Here is a 20,896-nt window from a genome sequence, read left to right as displayed (position 1 = left end):
GGGGCGTGGCTAAGTCAGAGCCCCGCCTCCACTCAGCGCCGGCACCGCCCACTTCGCCCTGCGAGTTCGCGCCAAATTGCCGCGTGACGTCGCCGCGCGTGGCCCCGCCTCCCCCTCCCTTGTTTTCAAACGGAGGGGGCGCGCGCGATTGGTTGGCGATGGGCGCCACGTGACTAACGGTCGCGGGAAAGCCGCGGAGTCTGAACGGGCGAGCGTGTTCCGGGGCAGTGCTGGAGGTGGGCGTGGAGGCACCGGAGAGTCGTGTGAACGCGCGTGGGGGGTGTGCGCGTTTTCCCTCGGGGGGGCGGAAGCGCACCCGTCACTGTGCGGCCCGAGCGGAGGGAGGGAGGGAGGCAGGCGGGCGGCGGGTCAGCACCATGAGCTTCCTGAGCAGGCAGCAGCCGCTGACCGCGGGGGCGCGGCGCCTCACAGCCCGGCGGGCGGCGGCCCCGATCCGGCAGAAGCTGCTGTTCTCCGGCGGAGGGAGCGACTGCGAGGAGGAGGAGGAGGAAGAGGAGGACGGCGATGAGGAGGAGGAGGAGGAGGGCAGCAGCAACAGCAGCATCGGCAACAGCACCGGGGGGGACTCGGCCTTCCAGGAGGCCGACTCGCCCCTCTCCGTCGGCCGCACCCCGGCCCTGGGGGAGCCCCCGCGGACGCCGGAGGACGTGGCTATGGAGCTGGCGCCGCCGGCGCTGCCCTGCGACGAGGGGGACTCGTGGGAGGAGGAGGGCTTCGGGTCCTCGTCGCCCGTCAAGTCGCCGGGAGCCTACTTCGTGGCCGGCTCGCCCCCGCTCAGGGCGCCCCGCCGCTGCTTCGGCCAGGCGTCGCCTCCGCGCCCCGAGCTCGGCCAGTACCGGGCACGCCCGGACCCCGGCTCCCCGCTACCCGAGTACCCCGGCACTCCGCCGCACAAGACCTTCCGCAAGCTGCGCCTCTTCGACACCCCGCACACGCCTAAGGTGAGGCAGGGGCGCGCGGGCGGGGGGGACCCGTCGGTGCGGGGGGCAGGGGAGGCAGAGCCTCCCCACCCCCTTGTGCTGAACGGGGAGAGCAGGAGACCCCCGGGGGTCTTGCTGGCCCTTGGCTGCTTCCTCTTCGGGAAGCCCTCACCCAGCCTGATTCTCCCCTCCAAGCACGTGGGCGGTCCCTGCGCCTCCAGAGGCTCCCTCCGCGGAGCAACTCGCGGAAGGGGGGAGAAAAAGGAGTGTTGCAACCGACGAGGCTTCCCAACCGGTGTCGGAGGCAACCCAAGAACGTTTGATTGGGGGCAGGGGTTGAAGCACCGCTGCCCGCGCAGGGGCAAAGGAAGCGCTGGGAAGGCTCGCCTCGCCCCTCCTGCCCCGGGCGAGGTTCGACATCGGATGGGTCCGTCTGGCTTCTTGGTAGCGGCCCGGTTCTTTCTGGTCAAGGAGCCTGCGCTGCTTCCTCCTGTCCTGCAAAAGGATCTGGTGCTTTGTAAGGGGGAGGAAGCCTCGGCAAGCAAACATGCTGGACGCATTAAAGGGCAACACTGGGAAGCAGGGCGTGTTTGTGATGAAGTTTTAGACCTCTCCAAGGATGTGTTGCATTTGTCTTGTGGATCCGTTTCATGCTCTGGTTGATGTCCAGCACTGTCACTACACATGTCCCCTATGAAGTCTGAGCTCACTTCAGTAGTTCTTGGACTTTGAGCAAGGATGTGTGGTGGGGAGGCAGGTGAGGCAGAGCCTCCCCACTGGAGTTTTCTGGAAAGCGCTACTACCATCTGAGGTACCCACAACCCACCACTCTGCCCCCACCCCACTCTGGGCTGTGGGTGCTTGGGTGCATCACAGTGCTTTCCAGAGGACTCCAGTGGGGAGGCTCTGCTTCCCCACCCACCGCACATCCCTGACTTTGAGTGGCTTGCTAGCTACACCAATTGCAATTTTTAATACCGATCAACAGAGTACAATAGACTAGTACCATTAAAGAGTCACTGCTGGATGCCATTGGTTGGAGAACCTTTTAAACATTCATTCCATCCTGCTGCATTTTATTGTCAGTGCCAAGAATGTGAATAAATGTTTCCAGTGCCAAGCCCCTCCATCCTAATTGTTACATAACAAACCAGCTTGCCTCTTACAAAAAATGCTGGCATCTTTGACAAGTCCTGCCCACAGATTATCCGTTAAGATTATGTAACTGAAGTACAAGTTGTGACTGAAATAGTTTTTACCCATATTGCTGACCACTCTTCTGCAGCTGATTGTTCAGCATAGGAAATCTGTTCTAGATTCTTCTGGTCCTAGTGCTGCCCTTCCAGTTTGCTTAGTGAATTTGGATTGTTTACATTCAAGGCAGCAGTTTAAAGAACAGACCCCAGAGCACAGTTACACCAAAGTGCCTACTTATAATAGTAAGTAGGAATAATAGGAGAGATCTTTAAACCTTAGGAAAACTTTTTTGATGGCCTTTTAGCAAACCAGTTCCTTGAAATGAACATGAAACAGTTATGATTTATGAATGTGGATGTACAAGCATAATTGAATAAGCAGGAAGACTGGTACAGAGACTGTTTGCTTGCTCTGATGTATTGATTATTTTGCTATATAAACTGCTTTCAGCCCAATCCTATCCAGCTTTCCAGCGCCAATGCAGCTGCAATGCAGCCCTGAGGTAAGGGAATGAGTATTCCCTTACTTGGGCCTTTTGTGACCTACTTTTGTTGAAAAGCAGTATATAACTATTTGAAAAATTTATATTCCACCTTTCATATGCTGAAACAAATGCTCAAGCGGGCTTATAAAGCTCCATAATGTACAATGTATCGCAACAATAGAAGACATTAAAACATTCATTTTAAACATTAAACACTAAAACATAAAAACATTCAAACAAAGCAAAACTCAACACACATTGTCGAACCATTAAAGGGGGAAACATTAATTCAGAGAAGCAGGAAGGCAAAGCACTATTACAGATGCGCAGTGTTTTCAGATCTCTCTGAAATCAATAGGATTTAAGGATTTAACTGTGAGCTTGGCTACACTTTGTACTAAATTCTTAATATGTAAAAATGTGCTGTATGTGTCTATGTGATTGTTGGACCTGCACCAGTTGGAACCTCTGCTCAAATCCTTGTTCCACTCTGAGACTTGTATGTCCTTAAGCAAGCCCTTGCTCCTTGGCCTCATCTATAGCACCATAGGTTGTTGTAAGGACAGCAGTGGATCACCTCATGTATGTTACTCTGAACATCTTGAAGGAAGGATAAGATGCAAGTGGCAGACCTGGTAGGCAGGGGCATAAATAACCCAGGCGCCAGGAATTTAGGCATGGGGTGGGGGATGGCACCACAACCCGTTCCCACCACCACCACCACCACCTTTTCAAGCAGTTGGGAACCACGCCAACAATGGCTGCAGCAGCTCAGTTACTGTCAGTGCAGTTCCACATAGATCTGGGAGTGCCCTCCTCTGATTTCAGCTTCAAGCCCCAGAGAAGCTGTTTGAGCTGCTTCTAGCGGTCCGAATAGCTCCTTCAGAGCCTTTTTGCCCCACTGGAGTCTTCCACCTAGGAGGTGGGTGGAGCTTGCCTCCTGGATGCTGACAAGCTGTTTGAGCTGCTTCTAGTGGTCCGAACAGCTCTTCACTGGAAGACACCTAGGAGGTGGGTGGAGCTTGCCTCCTGGGTGACCTCCAGCAGTGTTAAAGCTTAGTTAGAACCTGGGCTGCCTCTTCCCTCCCCACTTTTTTCAAAGGGGGAATGGAAGAGGCAGCATGCTGAGGTAATTGTGGTGATGTCACCGCAGTCACTTCTGGGTCAGGGGGCAGCAGGTGGGATAGTGGCCCCTGGCATGAAAACCACCCAGCTCACTACTGGAGTTGCTATGAAAAGTAAATTGAGATGTTTCTGTATAACATACACACTCTGCCCCACTAGTTTTGCCAGATAACACTGAGTGTGGTACAGCTGTTAAAAATTGATTTTGTTGTTCGTTTGCATATAAGTATTGTGGAATTTATTGCCTCAAGATGTGATGGCCACTAACTTCGGTGATTTTAAACTGAGATTGGGCAAACTTATGGAGGGCAGGTCTATCCATTGGCTAATAGTCATGATGGCTATGTGCTACCTCCAGGTTCAGTGGCAGTATATACCTTTGAATATCAGTTGTGGGGGAGTAATGGCAGGAAAGAAATACAGGTTGTACCTTGTTATTCACTGATTTGACTCGCCACTGATACTGGGTCACCTTTTAATGCTTTGTAACAAGGAAAAAATTGCTAAAATCACACTTCCTACCTTTGCACTGTTAAACTGCGCTTGTTGCAAACCTTTAGGGTTTAAAGATAGCTTTAAAGGCTTACTTCTGGGTTTCTTGCTCCTCCATTATTGCCCCAGAAGGCATTGATATAGATGCTATATCTGCTGTGATATAGCATCTATACCAGTGGTTCCCAACTTGGGGTACATGTAGCCCCAGGGGTACTTGCAGGACCTTTAAGGATACTTTAAAAAGAATTGAATAATTGTGGAAAAAGACAAGTCTATATTGCAGTGGTACTCAAACTTTTCCCTTGGCCCCCATGGCTGTTGGCCATGACTCCCCATCATGTTCCTCAGAGCTGGAAGTGACATCATTAAACAGGAAGTGGTCAGAAATATTTGCTATATTAAATACAATATTATAATATTATATTTATTATATAATATTAAATATATATTAACTATATTAATATTAATTATATTAATCATATCATTAATTAAATACAGGTCTTAAAATATATTATTAATACATAGCAATATACGTGCTTTATAAATGATCAGCTGCTGATCACTGTTGGAGACAGGATGCTGGTGTAGGTAGATTTTGTCTGGTCCAGTAGGACTCATTTTTTTAAACTTTGTAAGCATACCAATAGAATTGTTTTATCAAGTGAACTTTGTGAACAACCAGTCTGACCAACATTACACACACACACCCCTGTGGACCCCAATCCAACTATTCGTTTCTCCCATTCTCCTTGGATAGGATTGAACCCTTTATTAATTTAATGAAATTAAATTTTTCAGCAGCTGGTGGGGAAAACAAAAATAGACCATGAAAATATATCAGAGCTGATAAGGGTTTGGTTAGGAAGCTAATTTGTCTCCTATAGTAGGAGATGCACAGCTCAAGCCTGTGCATGTCTACTCAGAAGTAAGTCCCATTAGAGTCAGTGGGGCTTACTCCCAGGAAAGTGTGGATAGGATTGGGCTGGCAATCACTTCATCAATGACTGGTAAGTATTCCCTTCAAATAGCAAGATTAATCACTTTAAAAATACAGCCTTTCCTCTTCAGTCAAACAACAAGATTAATCAATCACTTTAAAAACAGTACCCTTTTTCTGCTTCTGGCCAAGTAAAGTGTGTGCTTCTTTCTCCTCCCCCCTTTGCCAACTGCATGGAAGCAACTTTAAGAGTCCTAATGACTGGTAAAATAGAAAGCATTTTATTTGGGGAGGGGGAGGAAAGTGGGAAGGTTTGGAGATCGAAAGGAGACAGTGGAAGAGGGAGGGGGTTGAAAAGAGAGATTTCACTTTGATGAGAAGCAATCCCAGACTGGGAACTAGGAACCAACCAGACAAGGATCATCGAAGGTTAAGGACTGCAAAATGAGCATGCTCGGTACTTGCCAGATGGGGCTTGTAGTCGAAGAGCTTTGGAAACGACATACAGCGAACACAGGAGGTGGCAGCCTCAGAGTGGAGGGAGAAGAGGGCGGGGCGGCGGCAGCCACTCTGGCAGCCTAGCAACTCCCGTTTCTTCTGCTTTAAAAAAAGCGCAGGCGCAGAAGAAGGGCTCATATTCTGCCCAGGGGTGTGACTGTATCGCTGCAAGAGGACACCCCATGCCTCCCCTTTGATTTCCTGGCGCCTCCCTAAAGAGCCGTGCCGCACAGTTTGAATAACACTGCTGTATTGGAATGTCTTGTGGCGTTGCCAGTGTAGAAAGGAAGTCGGCTAGCTGGCTACAGAAGCCCCAGCAACTGCTAGTTTTTGGACATCAATTTGTGTATTATCACAAATACACAATATCTGATGCCTTTGGCATCAGACCAACCTGTACCCTCTGGACGCGACCAGCTGTTTTCTCCAGTCGCATCCAGAGGGTGTTGTGAGGTCTTAGAACGTCCCTTCTGGTTGTGTCATTCTAAGGCCTCCTGGAAGCCTCACAACACCTCCAGATGTGTTCAGAGAAAACCTCCAGTTGTGTCCAGAGGGTTACAGGTTGGTCTGATGTCGTGGCTTCAGAACACAGCTCCAGTCGTGTACAGAGGTCTGGTGTGCCCTGACCCACAGATTTAATTATCCATAGGATTTGGCATCCATACAGGTTCTGAGAACGGAGCCCTCATGGATGCTGAGGCACGACTGTTTTCCTTTGCTTTCTGAAGTTGGACAGATGGGCGAATGTAAGAATCCATTTTCTGTGTGTTTTCCCTAAACCAGGAGTGTCAAACATAAAGCCTGTGGGCTGGATACAGCCTGCGGAAGCTCTTTATCTGACCCATGCAATGATTGGACTCCCCCAGCGTCACCCTTTCAGCAGCATCACTTCTGCTGAGACTCTGAGACAGAGTGATTGAAGGAAGCTTCAGAATGCAAGCAACTCTATAGGGAAAGGAGCAGACCAAGAGGGGTGAGAGATGGAGTCGATGCCAAGGTGCTGGGAGAGCTTAATTTAACATGCTGCTCTTTCAACAGCACCACTTATGCTGAGATGTCAATCCACAGAGCACCTGTTGGCTGCTGAGCTGTGAAGTGATGCTTCAGCAAAAGTGGCACTGCTGAAAGGATGGCCTGCATGATAATTGGGATCTCCTATATCCTGAAAATATGATCAAGATATTTTCTCTTTTACAGCCAAGTTCTTCCTTGAGAACAAAGTGTTTATTTCTCCTTTAAAAAGTAACATTTCCCATTTAACGGTATAACTTTGGCCCTCAGAAGGCATCATGAATGCTGTTGGGCCTGCTGCATAGTGTGAGTTTGACACCCCTGCTCTAGGGTCTCGCATTCTCTTCTGCAGGGGGTTCATCTGTCATGCTTGTTTTGAAACTTTGCAATGGAGAGTAAACACCCTTTGATTTCAAAATGTCTTAGGTGCCATGATAGTTGAATTGTCCATTTGCTGCTGTCTATCTACCGTTTATGTAGAAATTAGTATTCTTGAAATGAGTATGCTTTTCTTAATTGACTATCTAATGATATTTAGCATTTACATACAGCTTTTTGGCATTTCATGTGCATTAGCTTAATCCTTATTTATGCACCATATAAAATTGCTATATTATCTCCTTGTTGCAGTTGGTGCACTATACATCACTTAGTTTCTGAGTAATACTTAAGCAAATTGACACAGTGGCAAACTCCGGTGGAGGTGTTTTTTTTTTAGAATTTCAAAGGTTGGGGACCATTTTTGGGTGTGAAAAATTAAAATTCAGTGCCTAAAAGGCCATCTTTTAGGGGTGGCCATCTTTTAATATAAAAATATATTTTATATTTGAGAATGATAGAATATTTCTAGTGAACATACCACATTAATCAGAGTGGATTGGAAAAAATAAACAATTTTGCATGCCCTCCATATTATTGTAGCTTGTGTCAGCTGAGATCTTCTGTTTGCCTGTGACCAAGTGAAGGTTATAATGACTTCTACCGTGCACAACATTGCTAGCTTTAATGTCAAACTTAAAAGAAAAGTTTTCTCTAGGGTTTTTTTTATACTAGCCTTAGGGAGGAGGACCAAAGATAACTATATGAACCAAAAAATGGGTCTTTTAAGAGTCCCAGGTATTGGTGCCTCTATTCGTTAGTTGGCCTTGCTTTTATTAAAGCTTGCAGCCTTAAGCCATTTCTGCCCAATGCTGCATATACACAACAGTGTATGCAAATGCTGCAATAAATGTGTACACCTGTGGACTTAGCAGAAATGGGTTAATATTTACCCTTAATTCATCCACATAACCATAATGGAGTTGGTTATCATGGATACATAATTATTTGACTCCCAGCCTTTATTTTCCAGTCTTGCACATAGCCACTGTCAGTCTGTCTGGGATTAGTGGTTGGCCATATCTAGCACTGATAGTGCCTGTGGCACAAATGCATAAGGTGCCCACTTGACAGTATTTTGGAAGTTGTTCCACTTTTGTACTTACCTGTAATGCTGATTTTTTTGTGAAATCAATTGTGTCATGGATAGTTTCTCTTCATACAGAAGAATTATTGGTTAAAGCTTACATTTTTCATATTGATTTACATGTTTAAGACAGCTTAAGAAGTCTGAAGGTGTGTGCTATTGCACAAGATGTTGTATATGTCCGTGGTTTGCCTTTTGATCATTGTTTTGATAATAAATTTGTTTCAATATATGTTTATGCCATAGCATTGTGTCAGAGAGGAAGCCCAAGCATTGTATTTGGAAAAGTGATTAAGGTGTTTATATAAATAGTCATTAGCTCATTGGTTTTTGAAAAACATAATGTCACACTAAGACCTTTTTTTCAGAGTCTACTTTGCAGAGCTGAAGGAATGGGCTCGAGTTCAGCAAAACTCCGGGGTGGTTCTTTATTCATGAATGTTGGAAAACTAGTAAAACAAGAACCTGACATGCTGCAGGCACCTCATGTGAACATTAATCCCTTCACTCCAGACTCTCTGTTCCTTCAGTCTTCTGTTGGTCAGTGTCGCAGCAGAAAAAGGACACACTGGAATGAGTGAGTGACTGAGCTCATCCTTGCCAAACTGTTTTAGAGATATGCTATTAATAAAAATGAGTGGATTCAATCTGATTAAATTAAGGACCTATTATTTGCTAAATCTCTACCTTTCTTTATCTTTTTGAAGGGCATTCAAAGTGACTTACAACATAAAAATCGCCATAAACACCATAAATTTTAAAATCTACTCAAAACCATAAAGCGGCATTAAAAAATACCACATTATAAAACCAAACAAAAATCATAAACTGGCAGCAATTGGTAACACTATGAACTATTACTGATGTTCATCTTCAAGTTGAATAATTAGAAGAGCTTTAAGAACATGCGTAGCCATTCCTGCACTGTGGAACTTGTAACATTGCATGAAATTGTGGAAAAAAAACCAGCAGCCTGATCAGAATCTTGAGGCCAGTCCAGGTATTATGCTAAACACTTGGCTGCTGTTAAAGTTGGCAACTGTAAGGTTGAATTCTTCGATATCTGTGACAGTTGCGTTATGCCCCTAGTTAGTGTTCTGCATTCCCTGAGTTGGTGTTCTGCATTTCTCCACTTCCAGTCAACACCATTCAGTGCTACTGGTGGGTTTGGAAATGTGGAGCCTCATGGTGTTATGATACTGGTAAATCCTGGTGGTCACAGATATTGTATAGCGTAACACAGCAATTTTCAACCTTTTTCATCTCACGGGACAATGACAAAGTGTTAAAATAGTTAAGGCACACCATCAATTTTTTGACAATTGACATGGCACAATATGTTGGTGGCATGGAGATCACGTCCCCAATGGTACTAATTAATAAATGACATTCCCCCAAACTTCCACGGAACATCTTTGGACCATTCACGGCACATTGGCTGAAAATCACTGGTATAACATCTAGTTTGGTCTCCAGTGTTAAGACTTAATGTTTAATTGATATCCTGCCCTTCAACGAAGTATTTAAAATGCCTAACAATATGTAACAGTTAAGGTTCCAATAAAAAAGTATAGAAATAATTGATGTGACTGGTTTCTAGTGTTGGGAGATGGCTGTGCTAACTGTGAACTCTAGTTCCTCTACTCAGATCCGAACTCTGTCCTACTCCCATTTATACGCAGGTGGGATTTCGGTCTTCACCAGGGTTGTATTCCCAAAGCTACGGAAGCATGGGGGGTTCCCTTAGAGGACCTCCAGACACAACAGGAAGTGCTTTCCAGTCACAAATGGGAGGTGTTCTGAGGTGTGCAGTTGTTATGTGTGAACTCGGCATGTCTGAGAACACCTGTCAGAGGCTTATGAGATGCATCCTCCACGTATCTCAGAACACCACCCTCCCTGGATGCAACCAAAAGGCACTTCTAATTGCATCTGGGAGGTTGGTGAGGCCCTCCAGCCATGGGTTCGGAACCTGTGGTAAGTCAAATCTGCAGGATCCAAACCCGTGGTTGAAGAGGACCCACTGTACCTGTTCCTTTTCAGTCTTCTATGAATCCTCTTTCTCTTTGCTTCAGTGTCTGTCATTTATGTTTCATTCACACCCATATATCACTCAGTGCAGTCCTAGGCATGTCTACTCAGAAATGTCCCATTGTGTTCAATGGGGCTTACTCTCAGGAAAGTATGTATAGGAATGCGACCTTAACTGTTGAAAGTTTACAGTTCAGCATTAATTGGCATGATATACTTAAATTAGCAAATTTCATCTCATCCTTGCTTTCTTTGCATCTTGCTGCAAATTCTTCCTCCTTTCACTGTTGACCTTGTCCACCCCTTTTTCTTCACAAACAAATATCTGAAAGACACCTGGAAGCTGTGTTGTGGTCGATTTCAGGCTTTGTCACAGATCAATTTGGCTAAATTTTTGGTGTAGTGGAACCTTGCTTCTTAACTTACTTAACAATGAAAGCAAAGATTTCATAGCCTTCCTAGTCACTTATATATGTGCATTAAACTTTTTCAGCTCCTGTGGAGAGGACATGGAAGCAAGTGATGGAGAGCCTGAAGATGAAACTGTCAGACCTGCCAAGGTAAGAAATCCTCATGTTACCAACATAATTTTCTATGTGCCATTATGTTCAGCTGGGCTTACTCTCAGGGAAGTACATAGGATTGCAACCTAAGCAAGCCCACTTAATTAAAATCAATGAGATTAAAATTCAAGTATATTTACATTTTGATGACTAAGCTTTGTCTTTTAAATCATTGTAGCGGATCAGCATAACAGAAAGTAATATGAAATCACGATATGCAACAGAATTTCATGAATTGGAGAAGATTGGGTCTGGAGAATTTGGTTCTGTATTCAAATGTGTAAAAAGACTTGATGGCTGCATCTATGCCATAAAACGATCGAAGAAACCCTTGGCTGGCTCTATTGATGAGTGAGTATTAGTAAAAAGTTAAACATGTTCTTTATTGTTATATTTCACTCTTTCTAGAGACATACACGTAAAATAAATTGCTTGAGAAGTTTAATTAAACATTCGTCAGTGCATTGTGTTTTTGCAGCTAGCCCCTGAAATGTATGTATCAGCAAAATAAGTTCTCACCACCTCACGCCTATTTCTATACCAAACACTTCTCCCCGGTCTGCTGATGTAACCAGAACCAACTTGAAATGTTATTGGGTCTATAGTGCTTCTTGGCAGAATCCTGCTTATTGTTGAAGCCCAGCCATGCCCATGTTGCATCAGTTATGTTAGGCAGCATCATGATGTGGCCTCATAGGAAGCGGCTTTAAAGAAAGAGGACAAAAACAAATCCATAGTCCTAAACCCTAGGTTTTATCTGTTGCAACATTCCTTGTAGATGACTTGGTAATTCAGGTGTTATCAATCAATTTTATCTATGTTTTGGTGATTTATGACCAGCATGCTGTGCTAACTAATCCCTTTCCACTTTATTTAAATGTAAACAGTAAAGCATTATTGAAATAGTAACATTTGTTTCTGAATCACAGGCAAAATGCTCTTAGAGAAGTCTATGCACATGCGGTTTTGGGACAACATTCACAAGTAGTCAGATACTTCTCTGCCTGGGCAGAAGATGATCATATGCTTATACAGAATGAGTATTGTAATGGTAAGCAATGCATATATACAGTCTGCTTTGCCATGAAATCTAGATCCTCACTAGGAAAGATAACTGTAGTGGTAAGCTAAGCATTTTTCTAGCAGTGAAAAGAACTGTCATTGTCTTCTCATCGGAGACATTTTTTTATTAAAGTTTAGGTCCTCTTGATTTCAGTGGGATTTAAGTATGTTTAAGGAAGGACAACATTTTCAGCTACAGTCTTTTTCTATAAATATAGAGCATCTGTTAAGGTTATGTGTGTCCCTTTGCAATTGGGACATATCATGTTAGAGACCACAAATTGTCAGGCAAATTTCTATCAACCTTGACACATTACATAATCAAATTTTCAGTTGTTATGTTGGGAGGAGGCAGAAAGGGAAAAGTTCCCTTTTTCAGATCTGATCTGGATATATGGGCTTTGCTTTAAATTTCCCCTCCTCTGAGTCTAGTGTCATAGTATATTGCTTGCACTTGATGATTTCAGGATCATGAAAAAGAACATATACTGGGCCCTTGGTATCTGTGGGCGATCTATTCCTAGATTCCCCATGGATACTGATTTCTGCAAATGTGGAAAACCCTCAAAGGACCTCCCTGTGCCTCAGAACACCTCCCAGACATGACCAGAAGACTCTTCCAATTGGTTCGGGAGGTTCTTAAGGCCCTTCTGGCTGGAGTCAGCATCTGCGCTGGGTCAAATCCACAGGCGCTGAGCTCCATGGATGAGAAGGGCTGACTGCATCTGTGAATACTTGGGTAATCTTTTGTAGAATTTGTCTTTAAAATAAGACAAGTACTACAAACGCTAACTCTGCTGTTCATCTGAATATGTGCGTATTGTACACATATGTATGTACCATATGTGCACATATGGTAAGTATTAACCACTTGGTAATGTAGGAATTGATGGGAAGTTAAGAGTGGCTTGTCTTAGATCAGTGATTTTTGAACCAGTGAGCCATGGCACATTGATGTGCTGCGAATGGTCTGCAGGCGTGCCAGGGGAGTTTGGGGGAGGGTCATTTATTAGCAGGGTCATTATCCACCTTTGGGGGATTATGAGCCCCCCACTAGCAGCACAGTGTGCCTTGTCAGTTACGAAAAAACTGAAGGTGTGTCTTGTCAGTTTTAGTGTCTCGTCAGTGTGCTGTGAGGTGAAAAAGGTTGAAAATCACTGTCTTAGATCATCTACTTAAGATCTTAGCTGAGATCTGTACAGGGGCAACTTGATTCATAGGTCATATTTTTTCTATCAAAATGCCTTCTGCCTCTCAGGACTACTTGAGCATCAGACTTACAGTTTGGGGTAAACAAAATAGTCCTGTTCCCCCAGCAGTGTATCTTCTCACCTTACAAGCACTGTCTAACTTTCTTTGGATTTAAACAAGCTATTTATAAGGTTGAAGTCTTATGTTTTCATTGGACATAAATTTAACATGCATAATGCCTACATTATTGGCTTGTTCTAACATAATTTCATTTGGTTTCTAGGTGGCAGTTTAGCCGATGCTATAAGTGAAAACTACAGAAATATGCGCTATTTCAGTGAACCAGAGTTAAAAGATCTGCTACTACAAGTTGCTCGTGGTCTAAAGTATATTCATTCAATGTCACTAGTACACATGGATATAAAACCCAGTAAGTATTCAAAAGTCTGATTTATTTTTCCTTTAGTTTTTTTTTTGCAGTCAATATGTTTACCGTTTTTCTTAGATGATTGAAGATGTGGTAGCAAAACAGGCAGTGAACCACACCTTAGTAACTGAAACTTTTTATTGTATCCTGTATCCAGTCTTGAAAGAGACTGTTTTTGAAACATAAAGCCGGCCAACTGCTGCGTTTATTTTGAACATTTTTTGTGGGATTATACTTGCTTGTTGACTTCCTTAACATTTGGCTCTTTTTCAATAAGGTTATTGCTGTTTTTGGTCATTACTGCAAAGAGGCCAGGCGGTAGTGAGAATTTATGTAACTGTGAAGCCAAATGACATCTTGACCTAGATTTCTAAGTATATTTATTCCGGGACAGGTAATATCTTCATATCTAGAACCTCAGTTCCAACTACTATGTCTGAAGAAGGTGATGATGATGAATGGTCATCTAGCAGAGTTGTGTTCAAAATAGGTAATTGCACTTATGTATACTACTGTTGCTTTTGTTGTTTCAAGTATTTGTATCCTAATTTTAGTAATAAAAGATTTCAAAGCCACTTCCAACATAATTAAATCATATATATCTTTGTTGATTCAGTAGAAGAAAAATCCACAATCTAAAGTATGTTAATATGGTAACGCCCTTATTAGGGCCAAGCAAGAAGTAACAAAGGGAAATGCAGGAACCTACAACATACTTCCATTACAGTGGAAGTTCAGTTGTCAGGCACCCCAGTTAGTCTGGCATCAAAATGACAGGAGCCTAGTGAGTGATCTTTGGCAAAATCCCTATGAATTGGTGGCAGCCTGACTGACTTGGCTCTTGATGTGTGCCCTAGTGGAGCAGGTGCTGAAGACAGCAAACCATTACTGCTGACTAGGACCACAGAGAAGTCCTTGCTGGAAGCTCTTGGTAAGGCATCAGGATATACTCTTACAGAACCAGCAGCAGGTCAAAGCGTGGTGAGCTCATGTCCAGGTGACTAGGGCTGGGTGATGGCTCTGAACTTTTGAGGCTGTCCAAGTTATGTTATTGGTGTTTCAACCTGGTACAGGCTCTCTCCTCCTTCCTGTGTCTCTGCTCTTGTTCTGACTCTACTGATAACTTCTAATAGTCTGGAATACCTATTTATCTGGCACCATCTAGGTCCCAGAGATGCCAAATTATTAGAAGTCCTCTATAGTTCATTCCCCATAAGAACAGCCCCGCTGGATCAGGCCATAGGCCCATCTAACCCAGCTTCCTTGGGTGCACTTACCTGAGCTTCCTGCAGAGGTGCAGGGAGCCCTGCACAACTTTCCGCAAGACTCCCCACAGCTTCAAAAGTGGAGCGATCGCATTCCACTTCCAGTTTTGCAGAAGTGGAGCACGATTGCTCCACTTTCACTCCACTTTCACCCCAGTCTGAAAGGCCCTGGCCTAACCCAATGAATAATTTGATTGGCCTAGCCCAATCAAGAGCTTGCTATTTGACAATTTTTTTTTTCTGTGGTTCTGATAGAGGTGGTGTTTTACTTTGAATAACAAATCAACAATCTTAAAACATAAAAAATGCCTTAAGCAAATTGTTTATAACATAAATGCAAGGGAATGACAAGAGGATACGTGTATCTTGTCTTGTGTGCTTGCAGAGGCATCTGATTGAGAAAGCTGAAGAAGATGGGCCATTTGCTTGGTCCAGCAGAGATCTAAAACAACATAAATTCGTAATTACAGGTTGTGCCTTGTTATCCACTGGGTTTCTGTTTCAGAACCACCAGTGGATACCAAATAGAAAAATAGCTTTTAAGACTCACTTCCAAGTTTCTTGTTCTATACTGATGCATTCTCGGGCAACAATGGAGGAGCAAGAAATCCAGAAACGGATCTTTAAAGCTAAATTTAACCCCAAAAAACTTTCAACCAGTGCAGTTTAACAGCGTGAAAGTAGGAAATTCGATTTTGATGCTTTTTTACTCCCTTGAATAAGAGGGAGTGAGCCAGCCTGATTTCCCTAGGAGGGAATTCCAGAATCATCATGCCACTGCAAGAAAAGGCCCAGCTCTGGGTCTTGCATCGAACAATGATAAATCAGAGAAGAGGCGTGAGAATTAGATATATCCGTCTGTGACTGATCTGAGAAGTTGGGCAGATTCGTATGGGGGCGAGTAGTCATTTTAAGATAACCTAGCCTAAACTGATTAGAGGTTTAAAGGTCATTGCCAGCAAGCATAATAGTAGCCAATGCAGTTCAGCCAGAACAGGTGTCATGTGGTGCAGTAGTCTTGGCTACCAAGTTTTGCAGCAGCTGAAGCCTCTGAATTGTCTTTGGTGAAAGCGCCATATAATGCATTCCAGTAATATAGTCTGGAATATACGTAGATAAACAAAGCCAATGTCTTTTCCAACCCAATCCTATCCCCAGTAGGACCGCTGGGCGCAGCAGCGTAAAATGGCAACCACTGTATCCTGTGGCCCCTCCAAGGCCACTGCAAGATCTCTTCTGAGTAAGGGCGCAATGGGCCGACTCGAGTCTGCGCCAGCTGTTTTGCCAGGGCAGACTGGAGAACCTCCATGTTGGGCTTTGTAACCCAACACAAAGGGTAGGGTGTGGTGAAGTAGGAACCGTATACTCCCCTCCCCTGCCTCTCTCCCCCACCATGAAAACCCATACTGCCACCTGGTGGTGTGACTTACCCCCAGGTGCTCCTGCGGCATCTTCACTTGGTGCTGAGACCCAGCACTGGTGGCTGCTGACACCCAGGTGCTGCGGATGTGTCTTACAACATGTTTGCGAGAGCTAGTGCTATAGCCCCTTAGAATTGGACCCTTCATCCTGCTAGGGCTGCAGTTGACACACCAGTTATAGCTGGTAAAATACATTCCTAGCCATAGCAGTTCTCTGAGTTTCTAGGAACAAATCCAGGTTCAGTAGCACCCTCAATCTGCATACCTATCTTTTCAACACTGGTATATCTGGCAGGGGGCAAGGGTTGCAAAAGTACGAGGAGGAAGTGGTGCCATAAAACCCACTTCTGGTTTTTGCCCCAAAACAAGAAGTGGACTTTTAGGCCTTTGGAGGGCCAGGGAGGCCATGCATAGCCTTCTCCATTTCTCCAAAGGCCCCTGAAGATACAAAGATGGGGTCAACGCAGACTTTCGGGGGGGATTTTCCATCCAGGTAGCGAAATCAACAGAGCTGCTGGGTTATCTGAATTAAGTTTCAGTTAGTGCCCGTGAATACCAGAACCACTTCAAACAGGGTTTCCAGTGTCTCTGTAGGTCTGCAAGTCGTGGGGGGTACGACGGGGGACTGAATGCCATCAACCTGTTGGTAACATTTCAGCCCAAACCTTCAGATGACCTCTCTCAGCTGTTTGATATAAAAAAATTTTTTAGAAAAATTATTTCTATTACTTTAATGTAGGTGATCTTGGTCATGTGACCAGAATATCCAGTCCACAAGTGGAGGAAGGAGATAGTCGTTTTCTTGCCAATGAAGTTTTACAAGAGGTAAGCAAAGTTTTGCTAATTGGGGCTAAATGCTTGGTTATGCAGCTAATTACTGACTATGTGTCTGGTCTGGTAGTCTTCTGTACTGGAGATTAAACTCTGGTTTCTTCTGCAGAATTACAGTCACTTGCCAAAAGCGGATATTTTTGCTCTTGCGCTAACGGTGGTGTGTGCTGCTGGTGCTGAACCACTGCCAGCCAATGGGGATCAGTGGCATGAAATTCGACAAGGAAAACTGCCTAGAATTCCACAAGTTCTTTCCCAAGAGTTATTAGACTTATTAAAAGTAAGCAGCATGCTAAGTGTTTTCCTGTGTACTACCAATGTCCTCCCTTTTTTTAATGTGGGGGTGGTGGTTGGAAGGATCCCCAACCATGATTTTAATCTCATTTCTTTCAGGTAATGATAAACTCTGATCCAGAGAGAAGGCCGTCAGCAGTTGCACTGGTCAAGCATTCTGCATTGTTGTCTACTGCCAGAAAGAGTGCTGAACAGCTGCGAATAGAACTAAATGCTGAAAAGTTCAAAAACTCTTTGTTACAGAAGTAAGTTGGTCATGCTTTTAAGTGACTGGGAGATGATATCACAAGTCAAGTGGTGGAAACATGATTGTGTCATCCTTGTATGTAAACTTGTTTTTTCTGATGTAACTTCTGACCTGACTGCAAACACTTAGCTAAGCCACAAAATGGACACTTGCAACATTTCCTGAAGGACATGCTGTAATGAATTTAGTATAGCAAAGCATTGAATATGGTCTTGCTAACTGCACAAAGAGCCACCATTTATAAGTGGTGACTCTTATATTTTGCAGAGAGAAGAGCACTGTCCTTTTTCAGCCCAGCATGGTGTCCTTCCCAGTGGTTGTTGCTGGTGCTTCCCTTGTGTTTTTTTCAGTTTGGGAGCCTCTCTGGGCCAGAAAATCACCTTCATATTCTCTTTTCCTTTTGCTATGTAAACTACTGCTTTTTGACAAAGAAATTCAAAGTACATAAGCAAATATTTATTAAAGAGACTTTTGGCTTCAAGTGAAGGGGAAAAGTGGCAATTTGAATTCTATAATAGAAAGTGGAAACGAAACTGATTTTATGCATTTGGGGGGAGAAAGGTATCTTTAAGTACAGTGAACCTTCCTCATCTGCAGGCTCAGCATCTGGATTTGAATATCCACTGATACCAGGGCCTAGGATGGAGAGCCTCAGGTGACCTCCCGGACATGACGGGATGGGGCTTCTGGTCACATCTGGGAGGTGTTTGAAGAAGCTGGGAGGCCATGGGTGATGTCTGGAGGGCTGAACGGGGCCTCCAAGTAAGCAATTGTAACACTGTGCAGCCCCCCTCAGATTTCATTATCCATGGAATTCAGTATCTGGGGGAGGGTATCCTGGAACAGATTCCTGCAATTCCAAGGGCCCACTGTACTCTGGAAAACAGTGCAATACAGTAACATCTACAATGGAGAGAGAGATGATTGTGCTTCCCAAACAGGATGGCTTGTATAGCTCTCAGTTGGGAAGTTGTGCAAAGAAGGAACCTGCACAAGTGAAGTGGACTGAAGAATGCAGGTCACTCTTCGCCTTCTATTCCTTCAACTCTCAAAGATGTGAACTCTCAAGGCAGAGTCGGATTATCTCTTTAACCACATTTTACTGTTAGAAAGATGCTGATTTATACACCTGAAGTGTGTCTAACAGAGTGTGTGACACCTGAAGCTATGACAGAGCTGAGTAGGGAGAGAATGAGTTCCATGACCATCTTTTGTTAAATATAAAATGTACCCACTTTTTCAGGGAGAAGCACAGAACTGGATGCAAATGTTTGCTATGTATTCCCTTCTCATTGTTTATCAATTTTGCACGGGCTTTAAGATGCTGTGCATTGCCTCCTTTAAACTGACAAAGCACTTGCAAACAGCTGACAAGGTGATTCCTAGTATGATTCATTCTGTTGTAAACTTGTAAGCACTTTACTTTGTGGCAATGTGTTCCTAATAGTTAGGATCACCCATATGATCAGTCCAGGAAGCACTGCTAAGCTTGTGCGGTCCCTGATTCATTGGCATGCTTTCAGGAACAGATCTGGGGGGTGGGGGAATGCTGCAGGAACCTGGACAAACAGTGCCAAAAAAGATGAAATGAAGTAGGGAGAGAGAGAGAGAGAGAGAGAGAGTGTGTGTGTGTGTGTGTGTGTGTGTGTGTGTGTGTGTTCAAGAACCAATTTTGTCCCCTTGAAAGCATAATGTTTGGATATTCAGGGCCACCCTACATCTATATACTTGAGGGCAGTAGCAAATAGCTGTATTAACAGAATGGCAAAAGATTATAAAATATAGGATAACATTCAGTATTGGACTTAAACTAGAGTAGTATTTAAACTGAAATGACAGTACACAGCAAAAGCAAAAACTAGATTTTCTGAGATTGGTGGGAACTCAGGAAATTTTAGGTATGCAAATACAGTTGATAAAAATTCCTGCTGGATTAACCTAGCTGCTTCTGCTAGGTAGAGTCAAAACGATAGGTATCCTCTTTTTTAGGAGCAGACAAACCATTAATAAATGAGTTTATCCTACTTTTTGTTAAAGTACAAGCTAAAACAAAAGCAAAGATCCCAATAAAACTATCATAAAATGTAGCAAGCAGCAAAATTGCATCTGAAAGCATTAATACAGTACGTAATAGGGTACTTCAAAGGAAGAAGGGCCTTCTGAAACAAATGAGTTATAAGATCTTTTTAAAAAATTGCAAGTGATGAGGCCATTTATAACTCTGGCCAGTTAATCTTGAGAACAAGGCTTCTGTGGTGGATCTCAACAACTGATACAGCAATAGGCAGTTGTTATAGGATGCTCATTCTCAGGCCATACAGGGCTTTAGTGATGTATTCACAGTTGGGAAAGAGGGACAGGATATCAAAGGCATGTTTCTTGAAGGCAGAAATTAACAAATGGCTAATTTCTAATGGTGCTTGTAAAGGCCATTTGTAAGGGACAATCATAATGTGTGGTCTGAGCAAGTTGTAGTTTGGGGATGGCTGACCAAAACTGTTGCAAAGTTGTGCTTGCATGCTCAGTTGCTTGTTTGCAGCCTAATCCCTTGCATGTTTACTCAGAAGTTCAATTTAGTTTTAAGTGTGCTTAGGATTGCCACCTAGACTGCAATCTGTGCATAGACTTGCACTAACCTGAAAGTTGCCACCTTTAAACACTGTAGCACAGGGGTGTCAAACATAAGGCCCTGGGGCTGGATGCGGCCTGCAGAAGCTTTTTATCTGGCCCTCAGGCTCTCAGTTGCTGAGCAGTGCTGAGGTGTTACTGCTAAAGGGGCAGCCCCCACAAAAATTGGGCTCTTCCATAACTTGAAATATGATATTTGCGTGTTTTCTCTTCTGTAGTTAATGAGAAGTGAGAAAAAGTGCTTATTTTTGGTTGAGTTGTTTAATGACATCACTTCCTGCCTAACGACATCACTTCCGGCCCTCAGCAGGCATCATGAATGCCACTCGGCCCTTGGTATGAAACGGATTTGACACCTTTGCTGTAGCACTTCTGAGTGTATATGCAGAAGATTGCTCTAGTTCTTCCTCTCGGAATGATTTTGAACTCAACTTCCTCCTAATATTGTTACCTGGAGAGAGAATAACAGATTGTGTGTTTTCCATTACAGAGAACTGAAGAAAGCACAAATGGCAAAGGCAGCAGCTGAAGAGCGAGCACAGTTTACAGATCGAATGACAACTAGATCTACAACACAGAACAGAACAACTCGTCTTGCTGGAAAGAAAATGAACCGTTCAGTTAGCCTTACCATATACTGACTTGACCATTCCATAAAATAGTTAAAAAATGACTATGGATCTTGGCTGGACTACATTAGAAGCAGAAGAGAAGATTCTGTTTCTAGTTCTTTAATCACTGTCAATAGTTGTGTTTTTTTAAATAAGGAAGCCTTTTACAATT

The 20,896-nt window shown here is 43.9% G+C and overlaps 1 protein-coding gene across 1 annotated transcript; it reads left to right on the top strand.

The window, feature by feature from the left end:
- Positions 1–377: 377 nt before the first annotated feature.
- On the top strand, positions 378–20,754 carry WEE1 (WEE1 G2 checkpoint kinase). Its single transcript, XM_066635705.1, has 11 exons — positions 378–962; positions 8,522–8,730; positions 10,678–10,744; positions 10,926–11,098; positions 11,677–11,798; positions 13,284–13,430; positions 13,822–13,917; positions 16,853–16,938; positions 17,054–17,224; positions 17,338–17,483; positions 20,604–20,754. The coding sequence occupies exons 1-11, from the start codon at positions 378–380 to the stop codon at positions 20,752–20,754; spliced, it is 1,953 nt and encodes a 650-aa protein (XP_066491802.1).
- The last annotated feature ends 142 nt before the right edge of the window (positions 20,755–20,896 follow it).

The sequence above is a fragment of the Tiliqua scincoides genome, chromosome 1, assembly GCF_035046505.1.
Source record: "Tiliqua scincoides isolate rTilSci1 chromosome 1, rTilSci1.hap2, whole genome shotgun sequence".
Taxonomy (NCBI): Eukaryota; Metazoa; Chordata; class Lepidosauria; order Squamata; family Scincidae; genus Tiliqua; species Tiliqua scincoides.
The sequence above is the reverse complement of the archived record's forward strand: the minus strand, read 5'-3'. Positions and strand labels throughout refer to the sequence as shown.